Source organism: Salvelinus fontinalis, chromosome 18 (assembly GCF_029448725.1).
Source record: "Salvelinus fontinalis isolate EN_2023a chromosome 18, ASM2944872v1, whole genome shotgun sequence".
NCBI classification, from domain to species: Eukaryota; Metazoa; Chordata; class Actinopteri; order Salmoniformes; family Salmonidae; genus Salvelinus; species Salvelinus fontinalis.
In genome coordinates, this window is record NC_074682.1 from 25296170 (window position 1) to 25323019 (window position 26850).

General features: G+C 43.1%; 1 protein-coding gene across 2 annotated transcripts; it reads left to right on the forward strand.

The window, feature by feature from the left end:
• Nucleotides 1-219: 219 nt before the first annotated feature.
• Nucleotides 220-26322, forward strand: LOC129815195 (syntaxin-18-like). 2 transcript variants are annotated; one of them, XM_055868707.1, is made up of 11 exons: nucleotides 220-736; nucleotides 14648-14715; nucleotides 20792-20907; nucleotides 21072-21149; nucleotides 21259-21325; nucleotides 21915-22024; nucleotides 22416-22513; nucleotides 24751-24809; nucleotides 24920-24989; nucleotides 25094-25174; nucleotides 25443-26322. In XM_055868707.1, exons 1-11 carry the CDS (start codon nucleotides 587-589, stop codon nucleotides 25536-25538), a joined length of 993 nt encoding a protein of 330 aa, XP_055724682.1. In that variant the 5' UTR covers nucleotides 220-586; the 3' UTR covers nucleotides 25539-26322. The 2 variants fall into 2 exon arrangements, with proteins under 2 accessions (XP_055724682.1, XP_055724683.1); XM_055868708.1 differs by lacking the exon at nucleotides 14648-14715 and having other exon boundaries at nucleotides 589-736.
• Nucleotides 26323-26850: the final 528 nt, after the last annotated feature.

Consider the following 26850-nt stretch of genomic DNA (forward strand, 5'->3'; position numbering starts at 1 on the left):
TATTTTCTTATTTGATCCCTAAATAGTATTCACTGGAATACTGCTAACTTTAGTAGCATGATCTCATACTTGTCTCAAACACGGCCATGTGTCGCAAAAATATGACGTCAAATTGGTGCCATGTCTGAGGGAGTTCTATTACGAGGGTTCAACCGGGCAATGTTCCATACCATCATCGGGCGAAAGCGGTGAGGTAATCATAGCAGTTCGGTAATGTTGTTGACAAGGCAGCATGGTGCATCGTCCAGAAACATATTACGTCTCTTTTTCATAAAACACATGTTTGAATTGTCAAGCTAGTTTTCATTGGGAAGGCAGATAAAACCTTTTTTTCAAAAGCAATCACTTTTGCATGTGAAAACACAAAATCCTGCTCATTAAATAATTTAGTTTTGAGACGATTTCGCCATCGGACAGAGCAGGGCACCCCAACCGCACCTGGCTCAAGCCCAGGAAGCAGGCCGTTTCCTTATCAAATGGGATCAACTTTCAGCCAGTGAAAATCAACCCTACACGGGCGCCCGAATGAGATGAATCGAACCTCCTCTCTGTGTTGACAGTGGACCTCATCGGTGTTACTAACAGAATGGCTGTTGATATAACTTTACTGTTCAAAGCCAGTGTAAAAACGGTCAAAACCCGAAATAAAGCTATGGGAGTAGTGTTTGATTCGCCTAAAGATGAAATATTCAAGAGCAGACCGAAGAACGGATTTTCTCTCAAGGCGAAGGAAGTGGTGAGTGTCCATTCACTGGCTAACTAGTTCATTTAGCTAGCTAAGATATTTGTTGTTGTAATTTATTTCCATAACAGTTGTAGCTATAGACAGGGGAAATACAATGTAGGTAAATCAATAGAGTTCGGGTGCCGTTACAGGTAACTTAGCTAACGTTAGCTAACTTGTCAACTAACTAACGTTAGCTAAAGGTTTCTTAGCTAGCTTAGTCATGAACGTTTCCTAGTTAACTAACGTAGATAGCTATCTAATTTAGTTCTAAAGTTAGGTCTATGATGTGTTCGCTGCTTATATTATTTGATCTCTAACTTGCTAAGTTACCAAACCAATACAACGTTGCTCAAACGTTCAGTACTTTGCATGTAACTAATTAGCTACCTGGCAGCATTTGACAGGTTAGTGGTGCCTCCCGAGTAGGGTACAGCATTAGTGCACTCCTGCTACTCCCATGTAATTAGCCTTACTTTGGTGGTATCCCGAGTAAACTACTGAGACTTTTTTGGGGTTTTTTTCAACAAACGTTTTCAGAAGCATAATTTGTCTTTATTAATTAAAAACTTCTTGAGAATACAGGGGGTGCTGTTTCGCATTAGCATAATTGCCTCTACAGATTAAACTGCCTCTTATTCAATTATTGCTGTTACTATATGCATATAACCATATACCATTGGATAGAAAACAAGCTATGGTTTCTAAAACCGTTCCAATTGAGTCTCTGAGTCAAACACAGGTCATTTCACAGCACTTTCCCTGAGCCAGAAGAAGATTGCAAGATGTGTATGCTCGCTTCAACGCTCTGCCTATATATGGTCACGCCACCTATGACCCGAATCACACTTCCTTCTTCTTCCTCTGGGTGTCTGGAAGACGTCAGAGGAGAAATTTTTTGTTTATCTTGTACTGACGTGAAATAAGACCTATTTCTTTAGCGTGACCGACAACTTCCGGTTTCTGAAATGCGCGTTTTCAGAGGTGGCATTGTCTTTTGTTATGCTGACGTTACGGATGAAAACTATCTCCGTGTCGAAGTTTGTTTGATACATGTGACCATATCACCGTAATGTATGTTTTTTCAATATAGTTTAATCAGATTATTAGAATTTTTTCGGGAGTTTTGCCGTGTTCCGTTCTTTGAGTTTTTTAACTTTGGACATGGACCGTGCCAGTCGACCAGTACCCAGGCTAAATGAAGAGGGGAAGTTGCCATTGTGAATGGATTGAACGACTCATCAGGACTAAGGACACCTTGATCAACATTCTGATGAAAGACCAGCAATAGTAAGACCCAATTTACGATGTTATTTCATATATCTGTCGTGCATGTGAACTGGTCGGGCGCGTCCAGCCGGTTCTGGCTGGCCTGGTTATGCTAATTAAGCGATACATTTTGTTTTCGCTATAAAACATTTAAAAAATCTGAAATATTGTTTGGATTCACCAGATGTTGGGCTTTCAATGTCTGTACGCTGTGTATTTTTTCTGAAATGTTTTAAGACAAGTAATTAGTTATATAACGTTGGTCTCTGTAATTGTTCTAGCTGCATCAGCACTATATCAGATTGCAGCTGCAATGTAGAACTGTGATTTATACCTGAAAAATGCACATTTAAAAAAAAAAAACTATGCTATACCATAAATATGTTATCAGACTGTCATCTTATGAATTTGTTTGTTAGTTAGTGGCTATCAATATCTTAGTTTAGCCGAATTGGTGATAGCACCTGATGGAGTAAGAAACTGTTGGAGTAAGAAAATGGTGTCATTTTGCTAACGTGTTTAGCTAATAGATTTACATATTGTGTCTTCCCTGTAAAACATTTAAAAAATCTGAAATGGTGGTTTTATTCACAAGATCTGTGTCTTTCATTGGGTGTCTTGGACTTGTGATTTAATGATATTTAGATGCTACTATTTAATTGTGACGCTATGCTAGCGATGCTAATCAGTGTGGGGGGTGTGGGGGGTGCTCCCGGATCCGGGTTAGGTACTCTGTAGAGGCTGTCACAATAACTAATGATTAGCATGACACTTATTCTGCCACTCTCTGGGGAGGTTCCCGATGCTTGGAAGGCAGCCATGGTGAGTCCTTTATTTAAAGGGGGAGGTCAAGCTGATCCTAACTGTTATAGGCCAATTTCTATTTTGCCCTGATTATCAAAAGTGTTGGAAAAACTTGTCAATAATCAACTGACTGACTTTCTTGATGTCTATAGTATTCTCTCAGGTATGCAATCTGGTTTCCGCTCAGGTTATGAATGTGTCACTGCAACCTCAAAGGTCCAAAATGATGTCACCATTGTCCTTGATTCTAAGCAATGTTGTGATGCTATTTTTATTGACTTTGTCAAAGCTATTGATGCGGTAGATCCTTCCATTCTTGTGGACCTCCAAAACAAAGGTCATGTGGTTTGGTAAGAAGAATGCCCCTCTCCCCACCAGTGTGATTACTACCTCTGAGGGTTTAGAGCTTGAGGTAGTCACCTCATACAAGTACTTAGGAGCATGGCTAGATGGTACACTGTCCTTCTCTCAGCACATATCAAAGCTGCAGGAAAAGGTTATCGTAATCGTCTATCGTAATCACTCCTCTTTCACCACAGCTGCCAAACTAGCCCTGATTCAGATGACCATCCTACCCATGCTTGATTACGGAGATGTCATTTATAGATCGGCAGCTAAGGGTGCTCTCGAGCGGCTAGATGTCCTTCACCATTTGGCCATCAGATTCACCATCAATGCTCCTTATAGGACACATCACTGCTCTCTATACTCCTCTGTAAACTGGTAATCTCTGCATACACGTCACAAGACCCATTGGTTGTTGATTATTTATAAAACCGTCACCTGTTCTGCCAGTCACATTCTGTTAAAGGTGCCGTGCGGTAGCTGAGAAAACAGTCTATGACTTGGGTGACTGGAGTCTTTGACAATTTTTAGGGCCTACCTCTGACACCGCCTTGTATAGAGGTCCTGGATGGTGGGAAGCTTTGCCCCAGTGATGTACTGGGCCGTACGCACTACCAACTGTAGTTCCTTGCGGTCTGAGGCCGAGGAGTTGCAATACAAGGCATTGATGAAACCAGTCAGGATAGTGCAGCTGTATAACTTCTTGAGGATCTGAGGACCCATGCCAAAATGTTTGTCTCCTGAGGGGGAATAGGCTTTGTTGTGCCCTCTTCACGACCGTCTTGGTGTGTTTGGAACATGATCGTTTGTTGGTGATGTGAACACCAAGGAACTTGAAGCTCTCAACCTGCTCCACTACAGCCCCGTCGATGAGAATGGGGGCGTGCTCTGTCTTCCTTTTCCTGTAGTCCACAATCCTCTCCTTTGTCTTGATCATGTTGAGGGAAAGGTTCTTATCTTGGCACCACACGGCCCGGTCTCTGACCTCGTCCCTATAGGCTGTCTCATCGTTGTGTCATCGGCAAACTTAATCATGGTGTTGGAGTTGTGCCTGCCCATGCATTCATGAGTGAACAGGGAGTACATAAGGGGACTGAGCGCGCACCCCTGGGGGGTACCCGTGTTGAGGATCAGGGTGGCGGATGTGTTGTTACCTACCCTTACCACCTGGGGGTGGCCCGTCAGGAAGTCCAGGTTACAGTTGCAGAGGGAGGTGTTTAGTCCCAGGGTCCTTAGCTTAGTGATGAGCTTTGGGGGCACTATGGTGTTGAATGCTGAGCTGTAGTCAATGAATAGCATTCTCAAATAGGTGTTCCTTTTTGTCCAGGTGGGAAAGGACAGTGTGGAGAGCAATAGAGATTGCATCATTTGTGGATCTGTTGGGGCGGTATGCAAATTGGAGTGGGTCTAGGGTGTCTGGGATGATGGTGTTGATGTGAGCCATGACCAGCCTTTCAAAGCACTTCATGGCTACAGACGTGAGTGCTACAGGTCGGTAGTCATTTAGGCAGGTTACCTTTGTGTTCTTGGGCACAGGGACTATGGGGGTTTGCTTGAAACGTAGGTATTACAGACTCGGCCAGGGACATGTTGAAATTGTCAGTGAAGACACTTGACAGTTGGTCAGCGCATGCTCGGAGTACACGTCCTGGTAATCTGTCTGGCCCTGTGACCTTGTGAATGTTGACCTGTTTAAAGGTCTTACTTACATCGGCTACAAAGCGCGTGAGCACAGTCATCTGGAACAGCTGATGCTCTCATGCTTGTTTCAGTGTTGCTTGCCTCGAGGCAACCATATTAGTAACTTAGCTAATCTGGTAGGCTTGTGTCACTGAGCAGCTCGCTGCTGTGCTTCCCTTTGTAGTCTGTAATAGTTTGCAAGCCCTGTCACATCCGAAGAGCGTCGGAGCTGGTGTAGTACGATTCATTCTTAGTCCTGTATTGATGCTTTGCCTGTGATGGTTTGTCGGAGGGCATAGCGAGATTTCTTATAAGCTTCCGGGTTAGGGTCCCACTCCTTGAAAGCGGCAGCTCTACGCTTTAGCTCAGTGTGGATGTTGCCAGTAATCCATGGCTTCTGGTTGGGGTATGTATGTACAGTCACTGTGGGGATGACGTCATCTATGCACTTATTGATGAAGCTAGTGACTGATGTGGTGTACTCCTCAATGCGATCGAAAGAATCCCGGAACATATTCCAGTCTGTGCAAGCAAAACAGTCCTGTAGCTTAGCATCTGCGTCATCTGACCACTTCTTTATTGACCGAGTCACTGGTGCTTCCTGCTTTAGTTTTTGCTTGTAAGCAGGAATCAGGAGGATAGAATTATGGTCAGATTTGCCAAATGGAGGGCGAGGGAGTGCTTTATACGCGTCTCTGTGTATGGAGTAAAGGTGGTCTAGAGTTTTTTTTTTTTTCACTGGTTGCACATTTACCATGCTGGCATTCAAGTCCCCAGCCACTAGGACCGCCGCCTCTGGATGAGTGTCTAAGTGCCAGCATCAGTTTGTGGTGGAAAATAGACAGCTACAAAGGATATACATGAAAAGTCTCTTGGTAGATAGTGTGGTCTACAGCTTATCATGAGATATTCTACCTCAAGCAAGCACCCCGCTAACTAGCTAGCTATTTCACATCGGTTATACCAGCCTAATCTCGGGAGTTGATAGGCTTGAAGCACAGCGAAGAGCTTCTGGCAAAACGCAGGAAAGTGCTGTTTGAATGAATGCTTACGAGCCTGCTGCTGCCTACCACCGCTCAGTCAGACTGCTCTATCAAATCATAGACTTAGTTATAACATAATAACACACAGAAGTAAGAACCATAGGTCATTAATATGGTCGAATCCGGAAACTATCATCTCGAACACAAGACGTTTATTCTTTCAGTGAAATACGGAACCGTTCCGTATTTTATCTAACGGGTGGCATCCATAAGTCTAAATATTCCTGTTACATTGCACAACCTTCAATGTTATGTCATAATTACGTAAAATTCTGGCAAATTAGGGGGCCCAAACTGTTGCATATACACTGACTCTGCGTGCAATGAACTTTTGGAGTGCATGCAATGAACGCAAGAGAAGTGACACAATTTCACCTGGTTAATATTGCCTGCTAACCTGGATTTTTTCTGGCTAAATATGCAGGTTTAAAAATATATACTTCTCTGTATTGATTTTAAGAAAGGCATTGATGTTTATGGTTAGGTACACATTGGAGCAACGATATGCACCACATCGATTATATGCAACGCAGGACACGCTAGATAAACTAGTAATATCATCAACCATGTGTAGTTAACTAGTGATTATGTTTGATTGATTGATTGTTTTTTATAAGATAAGTTTAATGCTAGTTAGCAACTTACCTTGGCTTCTACTGCATTCGCGTAACAGGCAGACTCCTCGTGGAGTGCAATGTAATCAGGTGGTTAGAGTGTTGGACTAGTTAACTGTAAGGTTGCAAGATTGAATCCCCCGAGCTGACGAGGTAAAAATCTGTCGTTCTGCCCCTGGACGAGGCAGTTAACCCACCGTTCCTAGGCCGTCATTGAAAATAAGAATGTGTTCTTAACTGACTTGCCTAGTTAAATAAAGATTAAATAAAGGTGTAAATTGTTGTTATTGTTGCTATTGTTATGAAAACTTGAAATCGGCCCTAATTAATCGGCCATTCCGATTAATCGGTCGACCTCTAATCTCTACCGCACCTGCTGTCTCTAGAAAGTTGAAAACAGCAGGTCTGGGACAAGGTAGCACGTCCAGTGAAAAGGTCAGGGTTCCATAGCCGCAGGCAGAACAGTTGAAACTGGAGCAGCAGCACGACCAAGTGGACTGGGGACAGCAAGGAGTGGGAGAGCGAGAGAGGGATAATTCACATTCACACAGGACACCGGATGAGACAGGAGAAATAGTCCAGATATAACAGACTTACCCTAGCCCCCCGACACAAACTATTGCAGCATAAATACTGGAGGCTGAGATATTAGGGGTCGGGAGACAGTGTGGCTCCGTCCAACGATACCCCCGGACAGAGCCAAACAGGCAGGATATAACCCCACCCACTTTCCCAAAGCATAGCCCCCACACCACTAGAGGGATATCTTCAACACCAACTTACCATCCTGAGACAAGGCCGAGTATAGCCCACAAAGATCTCCGCCACCGCACAACCCAAGGGGGGGCGCCAACCCAGACAGGAAGATCACGTCAGTGACTCAACCCACTCAAGTGACGCACCCCTCCTAGGGACGGCATGAAAGAGCAGCAGTAAGCCAGTGACTCAGCCCCTGTAATAGGGTTAGAGGCAGAGAATCCCAGTGGAGAAAGGGGAACTGGCCAGGCAGAGACAGCAAGGGCATACACCTTAGCAAAATACATTTAAACTCAGTTTTTCACAATTTCTGACATTGAATCCTAGTAAAAATGCACTGTCTTAGGTCAGTTAGGATCACCACTTTATTTTAAGAATGTGAAATGTCAGAATAATAGTAGAGATTTATTACAGCGTTTTTTTCTTTCATCCCATTCCCAGTGGGTCAGAAGTTCACATGCACTCAATTAGTAATTGGTAGCATTGCCTTTAAATTGTTTAACTTGGGTCAAATGTTTCGGATAGCCTTCCACAAGCTTCCCACAATAAGTTGGGTGAATTTTGGTCCATTCCTCCTGACAGAGCTGGTGTAATGGAGTCTGGTTTTTAGGCCTCCTTGCTCGCACACGCTTTTTCTGTTCTGCCCACACATTTTCTATGGGATTGAGGTCAGGGCTTTGTGATGGCCACTCCAATAGCTTGACTTTGTTGTCCTTAAGCCATTTTGCCACAACTTTGGAAGTATGCTTGGGGTCATTGTCCTTTTGGAAGACCTATTTGCGACCAAGCTTTAAATTCCTGACTGATGTCTTGAGATGTTGCTTTAATATATCACATAGTTTTCCTACCTCATGATGCCATCTATTTTGTGAAGTGCACCAGTCCCTCCTGCAGCAAAGCAACCCCACAACATGATGCTGCCACCCCCGTGCTTCACGGTTGGGATGGTGTTCTTCGGCTTGCAAGCCTCCCCCTTTTTCCTCCAAACATAACAATGGTCATTATTGCCAAACAGTTCTATTTTTGTTTCATCAGACCAGAGGACATTTCTCCAAAAAGTACGATCTTTGTCCCCATGTGCAGTTGCAAACCGTGGTCTGGCTTTTTTATGGCGGTTTCGAGGCAGTGGCTACTTCCTTGCTGAGCGGCCTTTCAGGTTATGTCGATATAGGACTTGTTTTACTGTGGATATAGATATTTTGTACCTGTTTCCTCCAGCAGCTTCACAAGGTCCTTTGCTGTTGTTCTGGGATTGATTTGCACTTTTCGCACCAAAGTACGTTCATCTCTAGGAGACAGAGCGCGTCTCCTTCCTGAGGTATGACGGCTGTGTGGTCCCATGGTGTTTATACTTGCGTGCTATTGTTTGTACAGATGAACGTGGTACCTTCAGGCATTTGGAAATTGCTCCCAAGGATGAACCAAACTTGTGGAGGTTTACAATTTTTTTTCTGAGGTCTTGGGGGATTTCTTTTGATTTTCCCATGATGTCAAGCAAAGACGCACTGAGTTTGAAGGTAGGCCTTGACATACATCCACAGGTACACCTCCAATTGACTCAAATGATGTCAATTACCCTATCAGAAGCTTCTAAAGCAATTACATAATTTTCTGGAATTTTCCAAGCTGTTTAAAGGCACAGTCAACTTGGTGTATGTAAACTTCTGACCCACTGGAATTGTGAAACAGTGACTTATAAGTGAAATGATCTGTCTGTCTGTAAACAATTGTTGGAAAAATGACTTGTCATGCACAAAGTAGATGTCCTAACGTTTGTTGACAAGAAATTTGTTAAGTGGTTGAAAGGAGTTTTAATGACTCCAACCTAAGTGTATGTAAACTTCCGACTTCAACTGTACATATTACCTTAACTAACCGTAGCCCCCGCACATTGACTCTGTACCGGAGTCACTGTACCGCAGTATATAGTCTCGCTATTGTTATTTTACTGCTGCTCTTTAATTACTTAATTACTTACTTGTTATTTCTTATTCTTATCTGTATTTTTTTAAACTGCATTGTTGGTTAGGGGCTCGCAAGTAATCATTTCACTGTAAGGTATTTCACGCATGTGACTAATAACATTTGATTTTAAATGAGTTTGGTCCATCTCCTTCCATCTCTCTCGAAAAACACACCTTCCCTCCAAATTAGTGCAGTCCAGAATGATTTTCTGGATGGTGTCTGGGAGGAACAGTTCAAAAGAAGTCGTCCTGCACATGAGTAACCGCCATCTGCGTCAGCCCAGGTTGCATCCTTATCACAGTCAGATTTGATTAAATATAACAGAACAGATAACCTGGGATGGCATTCACTGGATTGGTTGCCCAAAAAAACTAACTGAAAGCCACACTCCCAATAAGCCACGAATATGACTGCATTGAGGCATGTCACTGCTTCTTTTGGCTATATGCACCATGCCAGTTCCTGTTTCATTCGTTCATTTAGCAAATAATGTAGCGCATAATCCAGTGCCTTTATCACAGTCAACACACCAATATTTTAGCTTTAATTAACTATTAAACTGCACATTTTCCTCTCAGCCTCATGGCTGAGGGGAACACCTGTTGTTTTTTTGTTTTTCTATAGAAATGTTTGGCGATGGACTAGGAATGCCTTTGAGCTCGATTGCAATCGACTGGTTGGTGACTACTGGGCTAGACTATATCTGTCACGATCGTCTTTTGGAGAGAGTGAGGACCAACATGCAGCGCGTGGAAAATACATCTTCTTTTTATTATAAGAAGGAAAAACAAAACAAACCAACAAAACAGACGACCGTGAAGCTATACAAACATAAGTGCTGACACAAAACACTTCGACATAGACAATTCCCCACAAACAGCTAAAGCCTATGGTTGCCTTAAATATGGCTCCCAATCAGAGACAACAATAACCAGCTGTCTCTAATTGAGACCCAATTCAGGCAACCATAGACTTTCCTAGATACCTACACTCAACCATAGACACAGCTAGACTTCTATACTAAACATAAACCCAACTACTCTAATAAACCCCCTAAACCTTACAACCACCCTAGACACTACAAAAACACATACATTCCCCATGTCACACCCTGGCCTAACTAAAATAATTAAGAAAACAAAGAGTACTAAGGCCAGGGCGTGACAATATCTAAAAGGAGATTTAGACATGCTTAAAAATGGACAGAGAGGGGTCAAGCCATGGAGACATAAATGACTGCTGGGTGATCATTATAAAATTAGCTCAGTTACCAAATCTGCTGGCTAAACCCCTGTGACGGTTTGTTTGCGCATTGTTCAGGCTGAGGGGTAGGAGAGAGTGGAGGTAAAGTGGGGGTCCTTGATGATGAAATTAGATTTAGCTCGGCAGACTCCTCCTGCTGCCTCGCTCCAAACACACACACACGCAAGCGCATATTCATATAAATTCACATACTTTGGCAAAGACATGCATGCACACACACTCCTCCAGCACAAGGTTACCCCCTTTCCTCATTGTTTAGGTATTATTTGCTCTTTAGAGTCTTAAGTTACAAGAGCAATTGATCCCGGTGACCCCCTGCAAACCCTGAAAGTTGTAGTGGGAATCTGAACCTAAATGTATACACAAAGGAGATGTATCACCCCCCTCCAAACCAGCACGCTTGACATCTTCTCTCTGTTCTCTCCTGAGAGCTAGTGGGGCTCTTACACTAGGAACCTACTGCCACATGCTGGTGAGGTGTTGCAAAGCAGAGACACATTGGCTTGTATGGAATTTAAGAATATGACGTTTGTCATTTTGATTTGAAGTAGATTTTAAATAGCACACCAGTGGTCTAGTGACCCTGGATTGTAGGTATACTATGTGCGTATTGTTTTTTAAAAAAAATGCTAGGTATTAATATTGCACTGTTGGCGCTGGAAACACAAGCATTTTGAATGCACTTGCGGGATTTGCAAATCTGGTTACGTGACCAATAAACCTTGATTCGATTTTTTATTTATTTACAATAATTAGCATGTTATGGGATTATAGCTGTGAGAAATAAAGTGAAAGTGCCTGGGAGAATTGGAAAAACAACACACTCAGGCCTTTGACGGTTGGAGATGCCCAGACACGGTAGACAACACACTCCTGCCTTTCAACCATGGGGATGTTTCGCTTCACTCAACCCCTTTACAAGCACAAGTGCTCTAAATAACAAATAACATTTGATCCCTTAAATCTGCTTGGTTCTAATTGCTCTGAAGCAATGTCATACGTTAAGACTAAACTGTCTAAACTGCTTGGAGTAACTCTGGATTGTAAACTGTCATGGTCAAAACATAGTGCTACAACAGTAGCTAAGATGGAGACGTCTATCCATAATAAAGTGCTGCTCTGCCTTATCAACGAGGCAGGTCCTACAGGCCTTGGTTTTGTCGCACCTGTACTACTGTTCAGTAGTGTGGTCAAGGGCCACAAAGAGGGACTTGGGAAATTGCAGTTGGCTTAGAACAGGGCAGCACGTCTGGCCCTTACAAGTACATGGAGAGCTAACATTAATGACATGAATGGCAACCTCTTATGGCTCAAAGTGGAAGAGAGATTGACTTCATAATTACTTGTTTTTATAAGAGGTATTGACAAGCTGAAGGTACCACCCATGCATACCCCACAAGACATGCCACCAGAGCTCTCTTCACAGTCCCCAAGTCCAGAACAGACTATGGGAAGCGCACAGTACTACAGAGCCATGACTATATGGAACTCTTTTCCAAATCAGCTAACTGATGCAAGCAGTAGAATCAGATTTAAAAAGCAGGTAAAAATACACCTTATGGAACAGTGAGGACTGTGAAGTAACACACACACAGGCACAGACACATGAATACACACACATGATAACATACGCACTATGCACACATGTACAGTCGTGGCCAAAAGTTTTGAGAATGACACAAATATTAATTTTCACAAAGTCTGCTGTCTGAGTTTGTATGATTGGAATTTGCATATACTCCAGAATGTTATGAAGAGTGATCAGATGAATTGCAAAGTCCCTCTTTGCCATGCAAATGAACTGAATCCCCCAAAAACATTTCCACTGCATTTCAACCCTGCCACAAAAGGACCAGCTGACATCATGTCAGTGATTCTCTTGTTAACACAGGTGTGAGTATTGACGAGGACAAGGCTGAAGATCACTCTGTCATGCTGATTGAGTTCGAATAACAGACTGGAAGCTTCAAAAGGATGCTTAGAATCATTGTTCTTCCTCTGTCAACCATAGTTACCTGCAAGGAAACACGTGTCGTCATCATTGCTTTGCACAAAAAGGGCTTCACAGGCAAGGATATTGCTGCCAGTAAGATTGCACCTAAATCAACCATTTATCGGATCATCAAGAACTTCAAGGAGAGCGGTTAAATTGTTGTGAAGAAGGCTTCAGGGCGCCCAAGAAAGTCTGATATTTTGCAAAAGGTACAGGGATTGGACTGCTGAGGACTGGGGTAAAGTCATTTTCTCTGATGAATCCCCTTTCCGATTGTTTGGGGCATCCGGAAAAAAGCTTGTCTGGAGAAGACAAGGTGAGCGCTACCATCAGTCATGTGTTCTTCCAACAGTAAAGCATCCTGAGACCATTCATATGTGGGGTTGCTTCTCAGCCAAGGGAGTGGGCTCACTCACAATTTTTCATAAGAACACAGCCATGAATAAAGAATGGGACCAACACATCCCCAGAGAGCAACTTCTCAACCATCCAGGAACAGTTTGGTGACAAACAATGCCTCTTCCAGCATGATGGAGCACTTTGCCATAAGGCAAAAGTGATAACTAAGTGGCTCGGGGAACAAAACATAGATATTTTGGGTCCATGGCCAGGAAACTCCCCAGACCTTAATCCCATTGAGAACTTGTGGTCAATCCTCAAGAGGCGGGTGGACAAACAAACCCCCACAAATTCTGACAAACTCCAAGCATTGATTATGCAAGAATGGGCTGCCATCAGTCAGGATGTGGCCCATAAGTTAATTGACAGCATGCCAGGGCGGATTGCAGAGGTCTTGAAAAAGAAGGGTCATCACTGCAAATATTGACTCTTTGCATCAACTTCATGTAATTGTCAATAAAGCCATTGACACTTTTGAAATGCTTGTAATTATACTTCATTATTCCATAGTAACATCTGACAAAAATTTCTGAAGACACTTAAGCAGCAAACTTTGGAAATTAATATTTGTGCCATTCTCAAAACTTTTGGCCACGACTGTACACATGGATTTTGCGTTGTAGATGTGTTGTAATGGAGTATGGGCCTGAGGGCACACACTTAGTGTGTTCTGAATTCTTTAATGAATGTATTGTAATGTTTTTAAAATTGTATAACTGCCTTAATTTTGCCGGACCCCAGGAAGAGTAGCTGCTGCCTTGGCAGGAACTAATGGGGAGCCATAATAAATACAAGACGTCTAAGCCTATTTGTTTTCTAGGAGAGGAGATGGGTTTCAAGCAAATTGTAGCTCTGTATTAAAAGTTAAAAAAGATTTTTAGAAAGCCATGTTAACACAGCGATTTGGTCACTAGAAGAAAAAGATTGGACCGAAGACAGTGGGCTTTGGCTTTACCAAAACAATCCAGCGCACCATGGGTCTCTGTCACAGTCAGTCTTTTTTTTTTTTTCTCTCTCAAACAGAGCCTGCTGTGTGTGGACTCACACACACTTCTGTCCTTCTCGCGCTCCGCTCTGTGGATGGGGAACAATCAGATATTTTTAGATGTTGCCCGAATTACAGGAGTAAATATTGGATTCCACCGAGTGTCCTCTGGTTTTCCTGCGCACACATTTACTCTGACATTTTATCTGTGATAAATAGTTGACAGATTATACATTTTAGGCATATTTGAATGTTTTCTGTCAGGGCAGCTATATCGAAGCGTATAATTTTATTTACTGGTACTATTTAACAAGGAAATTGCCAGTTTGAATTTGGTATGTCCTGCCGTAAACGAATAGTAATTGGTAAACATTCAGATTGGATAGAGAGAGACACATGGACACGGTTTGCCTTTCACAGTTAATGAAAGCAAAGTTGTGTTGTTTTAGGCCTAACTTGAGATGTGTGAGCAAGGCCTGAAATTAACTCTTTGGTCCACCAGTGAAGGAATGAAATCCACCAACCTCTGACTTCTTATCAGCATTTGGCTGTGCGAGACATAGTGTGCGAGACATCGTTGAGAGAGAGGCCTACTTCTCAAGATACTGCATCGTTATCTCATAAGCCCTTTAGATGTTTACACTGGTTTGGTAAAAAGAAAGGGATTCCAGGTACATCTTACCAATGAAAGTCCACAATGATGGCCAAAATCATGAAGAGGAACTGTGATGTCGTCAACAAATGGAGAAGGACACATAAAGAAATTGATAAACGTTCCTGTAATGTATTTTCTATTCATATTGACAGATCTCCAACATCACCAAGCTGAAAGACTTTCTACTGCAGCACAGGAAGGACTATGTGAATGCTGGAAGGTAAGCCTCCTATCAGGTTACCGAACCATCTCCTGTTTACTGTCTGTTTTCTGTCCATTTCAACTGTATGACTTTCATGTGGCTAATCCATTTTCACGTTTGACCCCAAAAATGCCCCCACCAAGGTTGCAGCTCGGCCTTCGTGTGGATTGTGATATATTTAACCGTTGACAAATTAATTGATGTTTCGGAAGTTTACATACGATATGATTTGGCACCAGATCCAAACAGCTAAGAAAGACAAGAGAGACCTCTATGTCATCTTCCTCGACCTGGCCAATGCCTTTGGCTCAGTTCCCCATGAACTCCTCTGGGAATCCTTCAACTTTTTCCACGTACCAGAACCCATCACTACACTGGTAAAGGCCTATTTCCAAGACCTGCAATTGTGTTTCACAACACCTGACTTCACAACAACATGGCAGCGCTTGGAAGTGGGCATAATGGCAGGCTGTACAATTTCACCTCTGGCCTTCACTATGGCCATGGAAGTCATCATCAGGGCATCGAGATGGGTGGTCGGCGGTGAGAGAACTAAGGAAGGGCTCCGTCTCCCACCTATCCGAGCATACATGGATGACATGACTACACTGACCACCACTGCAGCATGCACCAGGCGGCTACTTGCAAAACTGCAGGATAACATCAAGTGGGCCCGGATGAAAATCAAGCCAAGCAAATCTCGAAGCATCTCCATAGTCAAGGGACAGCTTAAAGATTTGAGGTTCTGCATTGGAGATGACCCGATACCAACGGTGTCTGAGCAACCCGTCAAGAGCCTGGGTAGATGGTACAACGAAAGCCTCCGAGATAAAGATCAAGTGCAGCAAGTAAGACAGGACATCGCCGACGGACTTGAGAACATCAACAAGACCCTACTGCCTGGGAAGTTCAAGCTTTGGTGCCTACAGTTTGGACTTCTCCCCCGGGTAATGTGGCCACTCACCGTCTATGAGGTCCCAATAACAACAGTGGAGAAGATGGAGCGAACCATTACCTCATACGTGAAGAAATGGCTGGGTGTCCCACGATGCCTGAGTAACTTCGGCCTCTATGGCAAAGGGGTCCTTGAACTACCTCTTACAAGTCTAACGGAGGAGTACAAGTGCTCTAAAGTAAGACTTCAGATGACATTGAAGGACTCCAAAGACCAGACCATCAGCAAGGCTGCACCTCCCCTACAAACTGGACGGAAATGGACATCATCCAAGGCTGTGCAGCAAGTAATATCAGCCCTGAGACACCAAGACATTGTGGGGAATATCCAGCATGGAAGAGGAGGCTTTGGCCATTAAGAAGTTAAGATGCAGATAAATACACACCAAAATATGTTACAGATACAATAAACATTTCCATCATTCAGAATGTTTTTGAATACACAGCATCCACGCCTGGAGAGGAGAAAGATCAACTGGAGTGAGCTTTGGAAAATGGAGGCAAGCAACATCAGCTTCATCATAAGAGCTGTTTATGATGTGCTTCCATCACCAAAAAACCTACATCAATGGTATGGCGAGGACCCGACCTGCCCCCTCTGCCCAGCTCCAGCGACTCTCAGGCATATAATGACAGGTTGCAAGACCAGCCTCTCACAAGGCCGCTACACCTGGAGGCACAATCAGGTCCTCAAGAGCCTGGCTGCAGCACTTGAGACCAAGAGGAGTGCAACCAATTCATTACCTCCAAAAACAAGCAATCCCGTCAAAACAACAACATTCATCCGGGAGGGACAGAAAAGGCCCAAGCATCCTCCTACAAAGCCAGAAACTGGACACCTAGGCATGGCCCGGGACTGGAAGATGCTTGTCGATATTGGCCAGCAACTCATTTTTCCACCTGAGATTGCTTCTACCAACCTTAGGCCAGACATGGTACTCTGGTCCGCTTCACGAAAGGCTGTGTACATCATAGAGCTCACAGTCCCGTGGGAAAACTCTGTTGAAGAGGCCTACGAGCGTAAGAAACTGCGTTACACAGAGTTGGCAGCAGACGCAACTCAGCGTGGCTGGAATGCAAAAGTCTGGCCAGTTGAAGTGGGATGCAGAGGATTCGTGGCTTCTTCCACCATCAGGTTGCTGAAAGAACTTGGAATCCATGGACAGGCTCTGCGGCAGACCGTCAGAGCAGTTTCTCAAGCAGCTGAAAGAGGCAGCCAGTGGATCTGGATCAAACGGAATGACCCTTGCTGGGCTATAATTTCATGACCCCCCCCCACCCCCACCTGAGAACCCAATTCAGATCCATCCAACTTGAGGAGGGCATATGAGGTATGCGGTCAGCTGTAGGGCTGGCTCAGGGAAGAGGACGCCCCTGCCTTGCATAGTCCCGTGGGAAATCTTAATTGGGCATGGGACACAAGCTAAGGCTTGATCACCCTTTAGCTGGCCACCTTTGATGAGGGTGTTTAGTGATTAAAGGCCGAAACACCCACTGATTCGAAGGCACACTACTGAGGATGTGTCCCAAAATTGACATCTTAACCTAGTCTAAGAAATAAACCTCCCATGCCACTCTGTCAACATCACGGCAAATCTCATGTGCGTGCATACCATCTATTGGCACAATGGAAAGTTTCAACATCTCGTCCCGTGTTTTATGATTCTGATTCACCTAAGTTGGAGTCATTAAAACTTGTTTTTCAACCACTCCACAAATTTCTTGTTAACAAACTATAGTTTTGGCAATTCGGTTAGGACATCTACTTTGTGCATGACACAAGTCATTTTTCCTAAGGCTAATTGACATCATTTGAGTCAATTGGAGGTGTACCTGTGGATGTAATTTTTTTGCGAAAAGTGCAAATAAATCCCAGAACAGCAGCAAAGGACCCTGTGAAGCTGCTGGAGGAAACGGGTACAAAAGTATCTATATCCACAGTAAAACGAGTCCTATATCGACATAACCTGAAAGGCCGCTCAGCAAGGAAGAAGCCACTGCTCCAAAACCGCCATAAAAAAAGCCAGACTAAGGTTTACAACTGCACATGGTGACAAAGATTGTACTTTTTGGAGAAATGTCCTCTGGTCTGTTGAAACAAAAATAGAACTGTTTGGCCATAATGACCATCGTTATGTTTGGAGGAAAAGGGGGAAGCTTGCAAGCCGAAGAACACCATCCCAACCGTGAAGCACTGGGGTGGCAGCATCATGTTGTGGGGGTGCTTTTCTGCAGGAGGGACTGGTGCACTTCACAAAATAGATGGCATCATGAGGCAGGAAAATTATGTGGATATATTAAAGCAACATCCAATGGAGGTGTTGGCTTTGGGGATGACCAGTGAGATATATCTGCTGGAGCACATGCTACGGGTGGGTGTTGTTATTGTGACCAGTGAGCTGAAATAAGGTGGAGCTTTACCTAGCATAGACTTAAAGATGACCTGGAGCCAGTGGGTCTGGCGACGAATATGTAGCGAGGCCCAGTCGGCTAGAGAATACAGGTCGCAGTGGTGGGTGGTATATGGGGCTTTGGTGACAAAACGGATGGCACTGTGATAGACCGCATCCAGTTTGCTGAGTAGAGTGTTGGAGGCTATTTTGTAAATGACATTGCGAGGTTCGGAAGGATAGTCAGATTTACAAGGATATGTTTGGCGGCTTGAATGAAGGAGGCTTTGTTGTGAAATAGGAAGCCGATTCTAGATTTTATTTTGGATTGGAGATGGTTAATATGAGTCTGGAAGGAGAGTTTACTGTCTAGCCAGACACCTAGGTATTTGTAGTTTTCCACATATTCTAGAGTAGTGATGCTAGTTGGGCGGGCGGGTGCGGGTAGCGAACGGTTGAAAAGCATGCATTTAGTTTTATTAGCGTTTAAGAGCAGTTGGAGGCCACGGAAAGAGTGTTGAATGACATTGAAGCTCGTTTGGAGGTTTGTTAACAGTGTTCAAAGAAGGGCCAGATGTATACAGAATGGTGTCGTTTGCGTAGAGGTGGATCAGGGAATCACCCGCAGCAAGAGTGACATCGTTGATATATATATTATGATCGCTATGTTGCACTCATTGCTATGATTATAATTCTTCCACGAAGACCTAAGATGTGCAATCTGTTTAGCCTACCGGCCGTTGTGTCACTGTCGTTAGCTAGGTTACTTAGCTAGCCATTCTGGGTGTTGTGTGTGTGTTTTTGACAGACCTGGTCCCTTACTGGAAAACATGTCGCTTATTTTGCAGCATTTAGCTGCGTATGTGGCAAGGGCCTTTCTCTTTTTTTATTCTCTCCCTCTCTGCTCCACTTTTCCTTTTCTGACCGTCCATTTCGCCATGCGACTTGTCTAAAGTGTTATCGGTAGAGAAGCAGGTAGATGGTTGCTATGTGCGTCGCAGAAAGATCTGATGTCATTTTTGCCGCGCGCGGGGACACTGAGCGAGAGTCGCACCTGATGCGTGGATTCTCCATCAACTCATTCCTGCTTGCTATGTTATCGCTGGTCAAGTTGACTATTCACAGCAGGCCAAAACGACCCTCAGGCCACCGGGAAATGTCCCGGTGCTCCCGACCGTCAGTCCGCTATTGTGTGGAAGCACCTGCTTTCAATATACTTTGTATCCGAGGGCCCCTCGGCTGTGTTCGGGGCCCCTTACCAAAAAACTATCATGGTCCAAGCACACTAAGACAGTTGTGAAAATGGCACGACAACACCTTTTTCCCCTCAGGAGACTGAAAAGATTTGGCATGGGTCCCCAGATCCTCAAAAAGTTCTCCAGCTGCACCATCGAGAGCATCTTGACCATCGAGAGCATCACCGCCTGGTATGGCAACTGCTCGGAATTTGACCGCAAGGCGCTACAGATGGTAGTGCGTACGGCCCAGTACATCACTGGGGCCAAGTTTCCTGACATCCAGGACCGATATACTAAGCCCAAAAAATTGTCAAAGACTCTAGTCACCCAAGTCATAGACTCTTTTCTCTGCTACCACACGGCAAGTGGTACCGGAGCTCCAAGACTAGGACCAAAAGGCTCCTTAACAGCTTCTACCCCCAAGCCATAAGACTGCTGAACAAGAATATCAAATGGACACCCGGACTATTCATAGCCTCGTTATTGTTATGTCATTTTCTTGTTACTTTTTAATATTATTTTTTACTTCAGTTAATTTAGTAAATATTTTCTTAACTCTTTCTTGAACTTTGTTTAAGGGCTTGTAAGTTAGCATTTCATGGTATGTTGTATTCGGTGCATGTGATAAATACAATTTTATTTATTTTGATCCCTCATTTACTCAAGTGTTTCCTTTTATTTTGGCAGTTACCTGTATGTAGCGATAGAGCAGCGGAATAAAATGTAGTATGGGCCTACGCCTAAATTCAGTATGAGCCAGCAATTTGGATCCATTAGCCAAATTGTTAATATGATTTCTTTAAACCTGTGTCTAATGGAGAATTTTAAATAAAAATGTTATGAATGAAACATTATTTTTATTATTAGTTTAAATGGGAAGAAGTACATTCTATGACATTATCTTCCCATAGACTTGTATAATATGTACGTATATTGTTTCTTTATTAAACACGGCAAAGGTCTGTGTGCCCTTTTCATGTTTATTTGACAGAAAATGAAAATAACTGTACACGTGTCCGTCATCACAGAACTATCATTCAGAAACTGAGATTTAGCACCTGTACAGTCCAATCCTCTGATTGGTTAGAGACTTTCCAATCTCTAACTTGTTTTGTACAATGTCCCTCACTTTGACGTCAGCAGAAATTATTACTACGATGGCAGTCTCGGTCTCTAAAAGGCTAGGGTGGCCAGAGCTCCTGACAGAACATTGGAGTCTGTCAGAACTCGGCTCATAGTGATTTGTTTGTGTGTGTGTGTGTCACAGTCAGCAGAGTAACTGATATCATTTAACTGCACAGAATCAGCAGATCTGGGTCCAATACTACCTAGCTCTCGATACCATCTCAATGACCATGTATCCTGACACTTTTAATATTGGTTTTGTTTAATTAAATTACTTGCATTTATGATATGTTGTATGCTCATGGATTGTATTGACTTCTATATGAATGTAATAAAAAACTTGAATTTGAAATACGTTTTTTATTTAATTGCTTTGTGTGTTTACAGTCTAATCTCATCAGACCTAACCCGGATGACAGACAATGAGCGAGACCAGATCGACCAGGACGCCCAGATCTTCATGAGAACCTGCTCTGAAGCCATCAAGCAGCTCCGCTCTGAAGGTGTGTGTGTGTGTGTGTGTGTGTGTGTGTGTGTGTGTGTGTGTGTGTGTGTGTGTGTGTGTGTGTGTGTGTGTGTGTGTGTGTGTGTGTGTGTGTGTGTGTGTGTGTATACTGCTTAATACACAATAATAATAACACTTTTCAATTTTTTTGTCGCTCTCCAGCTGAGAAACAGGTCATATCGACCCAGATTAAAGAGCACAGGGGGGCGGTCCTCGACCTAATCGAGATGTATTTGAAAGGTGGGCTCGTTAGTGATGCCGGTATATATTTGATGTCAGTGCATATTGTAAGTACTGTACATTGTAATAATGTTGACAATATATGATTTGTGTCGATCATTGTTTGCAGGAGTATGCAAGCTTTATTCCGAGCAGAGGGCTATACGAGTGAAGAGAGTGGTAGACAAGAAGAGACTGTGAGTGTTCGAGGAGCTATTAATCTCGATGGAAGGATAAAACAAAAAATACCTTGAATTATTCATTTATTGTTAGAATTCTTGATTTTAGGGTTAAATGAGTTAAATTCTGACAAAAAATGTGTATTATTAGTCTGTATTTTTACAACACGTAATTTATTTGTGAATTATTCTTCATTCATTTACAACATTATGGCAGTAATCTATCTCCATAAAACACATTGTGACCTTGCCTTAAAGGGATAGTTGGAGAGTTTATCTACTTCCCTAGAGTCAGATGAACTCGTCGAAACCATTTTTATATCCCTGCCCAGTTTGAAGGAAGTTGCCAACTAACGTTAGCACAATCATGGGAAGTCTATGTTCCTGCAGACTTCCACTCATTGCGCTAATGCTAGTTAGCATTGGCTCACGAAACGACCTCTAACTTCATTCATACTGGATGCAGAGACATACAAATGGTATCCACGAGTTCATCTGAATGGTGAATTAAAGGGCTTCATTGCCAAACACACAAACTATCCCTTTAGTGTTTTTCTTGACATTTAGGAAGACTGAGCTTGCCTTTGGCGTTTTGATATTATTCTAGGTCCCGACTAGAGCCAGAGCACTACCACAGTAGGGTGGTGGTGGAGAAAAGCCCACAGGTGGAACAGCACAGCGAGGAGAAAACATCCAAGGAGGAGAGCAGCAGCGGTGGTGAGTACAGAGACCAAGAGGTGATCCCACTGGTGGAAAGAAAATCTATTTTGAGAACAGCTGACTATTTCAATGGTGTTTGTCTTGGAAATCATACATGCAGTGCATTTAACTGAAATGTTTGAATGGAAATAGTCAACTTCTGTATTTAAAATAAAGAGTTATGAAAGGAGTGACTTCTTAATCTTTGCGTTAGCTTTTTTTCACCTTTATTTAACCAGGCTAGTTGAGAACAAGTTCTCATTTACAACTGCGACCTGGCCAAGATAAAGCAAAGCAGTGCGACACATACAACAACACAGAGTTACACATGGAGTAAACAAACATACAGTAGAAAAAGTTTATATACAGTGAAGTGAAGAGTGTACATCTCCTTGTTTTCTCCCTGAAGAGCGGAGCGTGATGGAGGTCCCGGAGAACAATGTGAGCCTGTGGGAGGAGGGCCAGGGTCGTGTGGATGACGAGCTCTCACCTGAGGAGATGCAGATGGTATGGAACTATGGAACAGAGATGTTGTGTATGCTAACATGTGCTTGTGTAACAGTATAACTTTACACCGTCCCCTCGCCCCGACAAGGGCGCGAACCAGGGACCCTCTGCACACATCAACAACGGTTGCCCAGCACAGTCGTTACCCATGGTTCCACAAAGGCCACGGCCCTTGCAAAGCAAGGGGCAACCCTACTTAAAGTCTCAGAGCAAGTGACGTAACTGATTGAAATGCTACTAGCGCGTACCCGCTAACTAGCTAGCCATTTCACATCCGTTACACTTGCTCTCTCTCCCCAATGCAATTTTCTATTATTGTCTCTACGTTGTTGTCTGATCTCATGTGATTCAAATCATGTGATTCATGTACAGTGCGTTCAGAAAGTATTCAGACCCCTTGACTTTTCCCAAATTTTGTTACGTTACAATCTTTCTAAAATGTATTAAATTATGTTTTTCCCTCATCAATCTACACACAATACCCCATAATGCCAAAGCGAAAACAGTTTTTAAAAACATTTTTGTTAAATACATTAAAATAAAAACAGATACCTTATTTACATAAGTATTCAGACCCTTTGCTATGAGACTCGAAATTGAGCTCAGGTGCATCCTGTTTCTATTGATACTTTTTGAGATGTTTTCTACAACTTGATTGGAGTCCACCTGTGGTAAATTCAAGTGATTAACATGCTTTGGAAAGGCACACACCTGTCTATATAAGGTCCCACAGTTGACAGTGCATGTCAGAGCAAAAACCAAGCCATGAGGTTGAAGAAATTGTCCATAGAGCTCCGAGACAGGATTGTGTGGAGGCACAGATCTGGGGAAGGGTACCAAAACATTTATGCAGCATTGAAGGTCCCCAAGAACACAGTGGCCTCCGTCAATCTTAAATAGAAGAAGTTTGGAACCATCAAGACTCTTCCTAGAGCTGGCCGGACGGCCAAACTGAGCAATCGGGGGAGAAGGGCCTTGTTCAGGAAGGAGATCAAGAACCCAATGGTCACTTTGACAGAGCTCCAGAGTTCTTCTGTGGAGATGGGAGAACCTTCCAGAAGAACAACCATTTCTGCAGCACTCCACCAATCAGGCCTGTATGGTAGAGTGGCCAGACTGAAGACACTCCTCAGTAAAAGTCTCATGACAGCCCACTTGGAGTTTGCCAAGAGGCACCTAAAGGACTCTCCGGCCATGAGAAACAAGATTCTCGGGTCTGATGAAACCAAGATTGAACTCTGGCCAGAAGGCCAAGCGTCACATCCGGAGGAAATCTGGCACCATCCATATGGTGAAGCATGATGGTAGCAGCATCATGCTGTGAGGATGTTTTTCAGTGGCAGGGACTGGAAGACTAGTCGGGACCGAGGAAAATAATAACGGATCAAAGGACAGAGAGATCCTTGATGAAAACCTGTTCCAGAGTGCTCAGGACCTCAGACTTGGTCGACGTTTCACCTTCCAACAGGACAATGACCCTAAGCACACATCCAAAACAACACAGGAGTGGCTTTGGAACAAGTCTCTGAATGTCTGAGTGGCCCAACCAGAGTCTGGACTTTAACCCAATCAAACAACTCTTGAGAGACCTGAAAATAGCTGTGCAGCGAGGCTCCCCATCCAACCTGACAGATCTTGAGAGGATCTGCAGATAAGAATGGGAGAAACTCCCCAAATACAGGTGTGCCAAGCTTGTATGGTCATACCCAAGAAGACTCGAGGCTGTAATCGCTGCCAAAGCTCCTTCAACAATATACTGAGTAAAGGGTCTGAATACTTATGTAAATTTGATATCATTTTTTTAGTTTGAATACATTTGCAAACATTTCTAAAAACCTGTTTTTGCTTTGTCATTATAGGGTATTGTGTTTAGATTGAGGGGAAAAAATGTTTGAATACATTTTAGAATAAGGCTTTAACATAACAAAATGTGGAAAAAGTCAAGGGGTCCGAATGCACTGTATCTACCAACTGCATATTGATATGATACTGGTACTGACCTTGTGTACATTCTCATGTGTTTTACTTCCCGTGTTTTTATTTGTAGATATCTGACCTAGTATTGATTCTGTGCTCTTTAAAATCCTGTTCTGATTTTCTATTTTCGTATTTTGATATTAGACATTGCATTGTTGAGGAAGAGCTTGTAAGTAAGCATTTAGCTGTACTGTTTACACCTGTTGTATCCTTTGCAAAATAAAATAAACGTTGATTTGATTGTGTTTCACTCTGTCTAGTTTGAACAGGAGAACCAGAGGCTGATGAGTGAGATGAGCAACCTAGTAGATGAAGTCAGGTTAGTGTTTAATCAGCCCTTCAGACCATTCTTACCACTACATTCCGAAATATGACTGAGGTGAAGCAAAAATGAAAAAGATAAATTCATCTTCTCCCAATTTTTTTCAGACAAATCGAAGGCAAGGTTGTTGAGATCTCGCGACTCCAGGAGATTTTTGCGGAGAAGGTGCTAATGCAAGTGAGTGACTTCCTTATTCTCCCTGGTCCAATGCCCATCCCACTTAATAAAGTGTTCTTGATGTGTTATTAGTGTTTTTATTTCCTGTTTTGTGTTCTTCACAGGAAACTGAGATAGACAGTATCCATCAGCTAGTCGTGGGAGCCACTGAAAATGTCAAAGAGGGGAACGAGGACATCCGAGAGGTAATGGCAGGTTATGCTAAACAACCACAGTAGTTTCCCCTGCTTTTTATACTGTACAGTATATTATTGTATGTAGATATTAAACATATTTTGAAATATTTATCTAAAAATGTTTTTATTATGAGGGTGTCCATATGGAGGATGGAGTATGTAACTTTTAGAAAAACAAATGTACCAAATATTCGTGACTGACTCTTGAAGTGCTTAGCACAGCCAGTGATCTCTTTTAACTCTGTGGTTTCATCGTATGCTTGCCTTGCGTTTCCAGGCCATCCAAAACAATGCTGGATTCCGTGTCTGGATTCTCTTCTTCCTCGTCATGTGCTCCTTCTCTCTGCTCTTCCTGGATTGGTACGACAGCTAACCCCTTGAACCTGGCAGAACCAGGAAGTAAGTGACTTCCATCAGCAGGAAGTGACATCAGCCTGAGCTTAAGTGGTTATCACATTGAAGTATATGGTTGGATGGACGAAGTGTTGGGTTTAGGACCAGCTTTTCCTACTCCGAAGAGAACTGACCCCAGACATGCGCTTTCAGGACGACTTCACTACTGTCAACCGTACTCGATCCACTAGAGGACAGTGTAAACGCATGTTTACAAATGCAGTAAAGCACACTATTGGCTGAATGCAAAGTGCTGTCGTCCACCTGTACTGTGTGTATATATGGGCGATCAGTATCACATACTGACCACAATACTTGTTATTGCATCAACAGCAACTGTCCTCTGCCGTCTTTCTCAAAGGAAGTAAATGGTTTTTGAGCTGTTCATCATTCTTTGTTTGTATTGAGGTCTTGACAATACACATTGTAGACTTACGCTTTGTTGGGATGAAGAAAATGCTTTTTGAAACCCTTATGGTCTTTCATATGTATGTATTTCAATGGTATGCACATTTTTGTCGTTCAAGGGAAAAGATATGAGAGAACCACATACCATTGGGTAAGGTTTAGCTCTTGCAGATGGGTTATTTTCAAGAAGGGGTTATGAGTTACACAGACCATGTAAGCCTTTTGCTTGTGTAAATATGGTAGTTATGATCAATCAATGGGAGTATTTTTGGTGGTATAACTCCACTTGGCCCTTGCTGCTTGTGTTGAAACCTAGTCCTAAGACAAATAAATTGAAGCACTGCTTATGAAAGAAATTTGACTATTTTCTCTTATTTCTCCAAATTACAGCAAGAGATCCACAGTCACTAGTTCAGTGGTTCCCAACCCCAGTCCTCGAGTACCCCCAACAGTACACATTTTTATTGTAGCCCTGGTGAAGCACCTGATTCAACTTGTCAACTAATCATCAGGCCCTCAATGAGTTGAATCAGGAGTTTTTTGTCTGGGGCTACTCGAGGATTGGCATTGAGAAATACTGCACTAGTTGATACATGTAAATGACAAAATAAAGGAAATGCCAACATAGTGTCGTAAATAGGGCATTGGGGCATCTTGGCACAGATTCTACAAGTGTCTGGAACTCTTTTGGATGGATGAGACACCAGTAGTGGTGCATGGATAAAATCACTGGGGAAGCCAAGGCCCCCCCCACCAAAAGACACATTACAACCTACACTGTATGTGTTGTGATAATTGTGTTGTTTGCTGCTAATTCATATGCCTTGCGACCGTGATACTGATTGCATTCAATGCTACGGGCGGCAACAATGTCATACTCATTT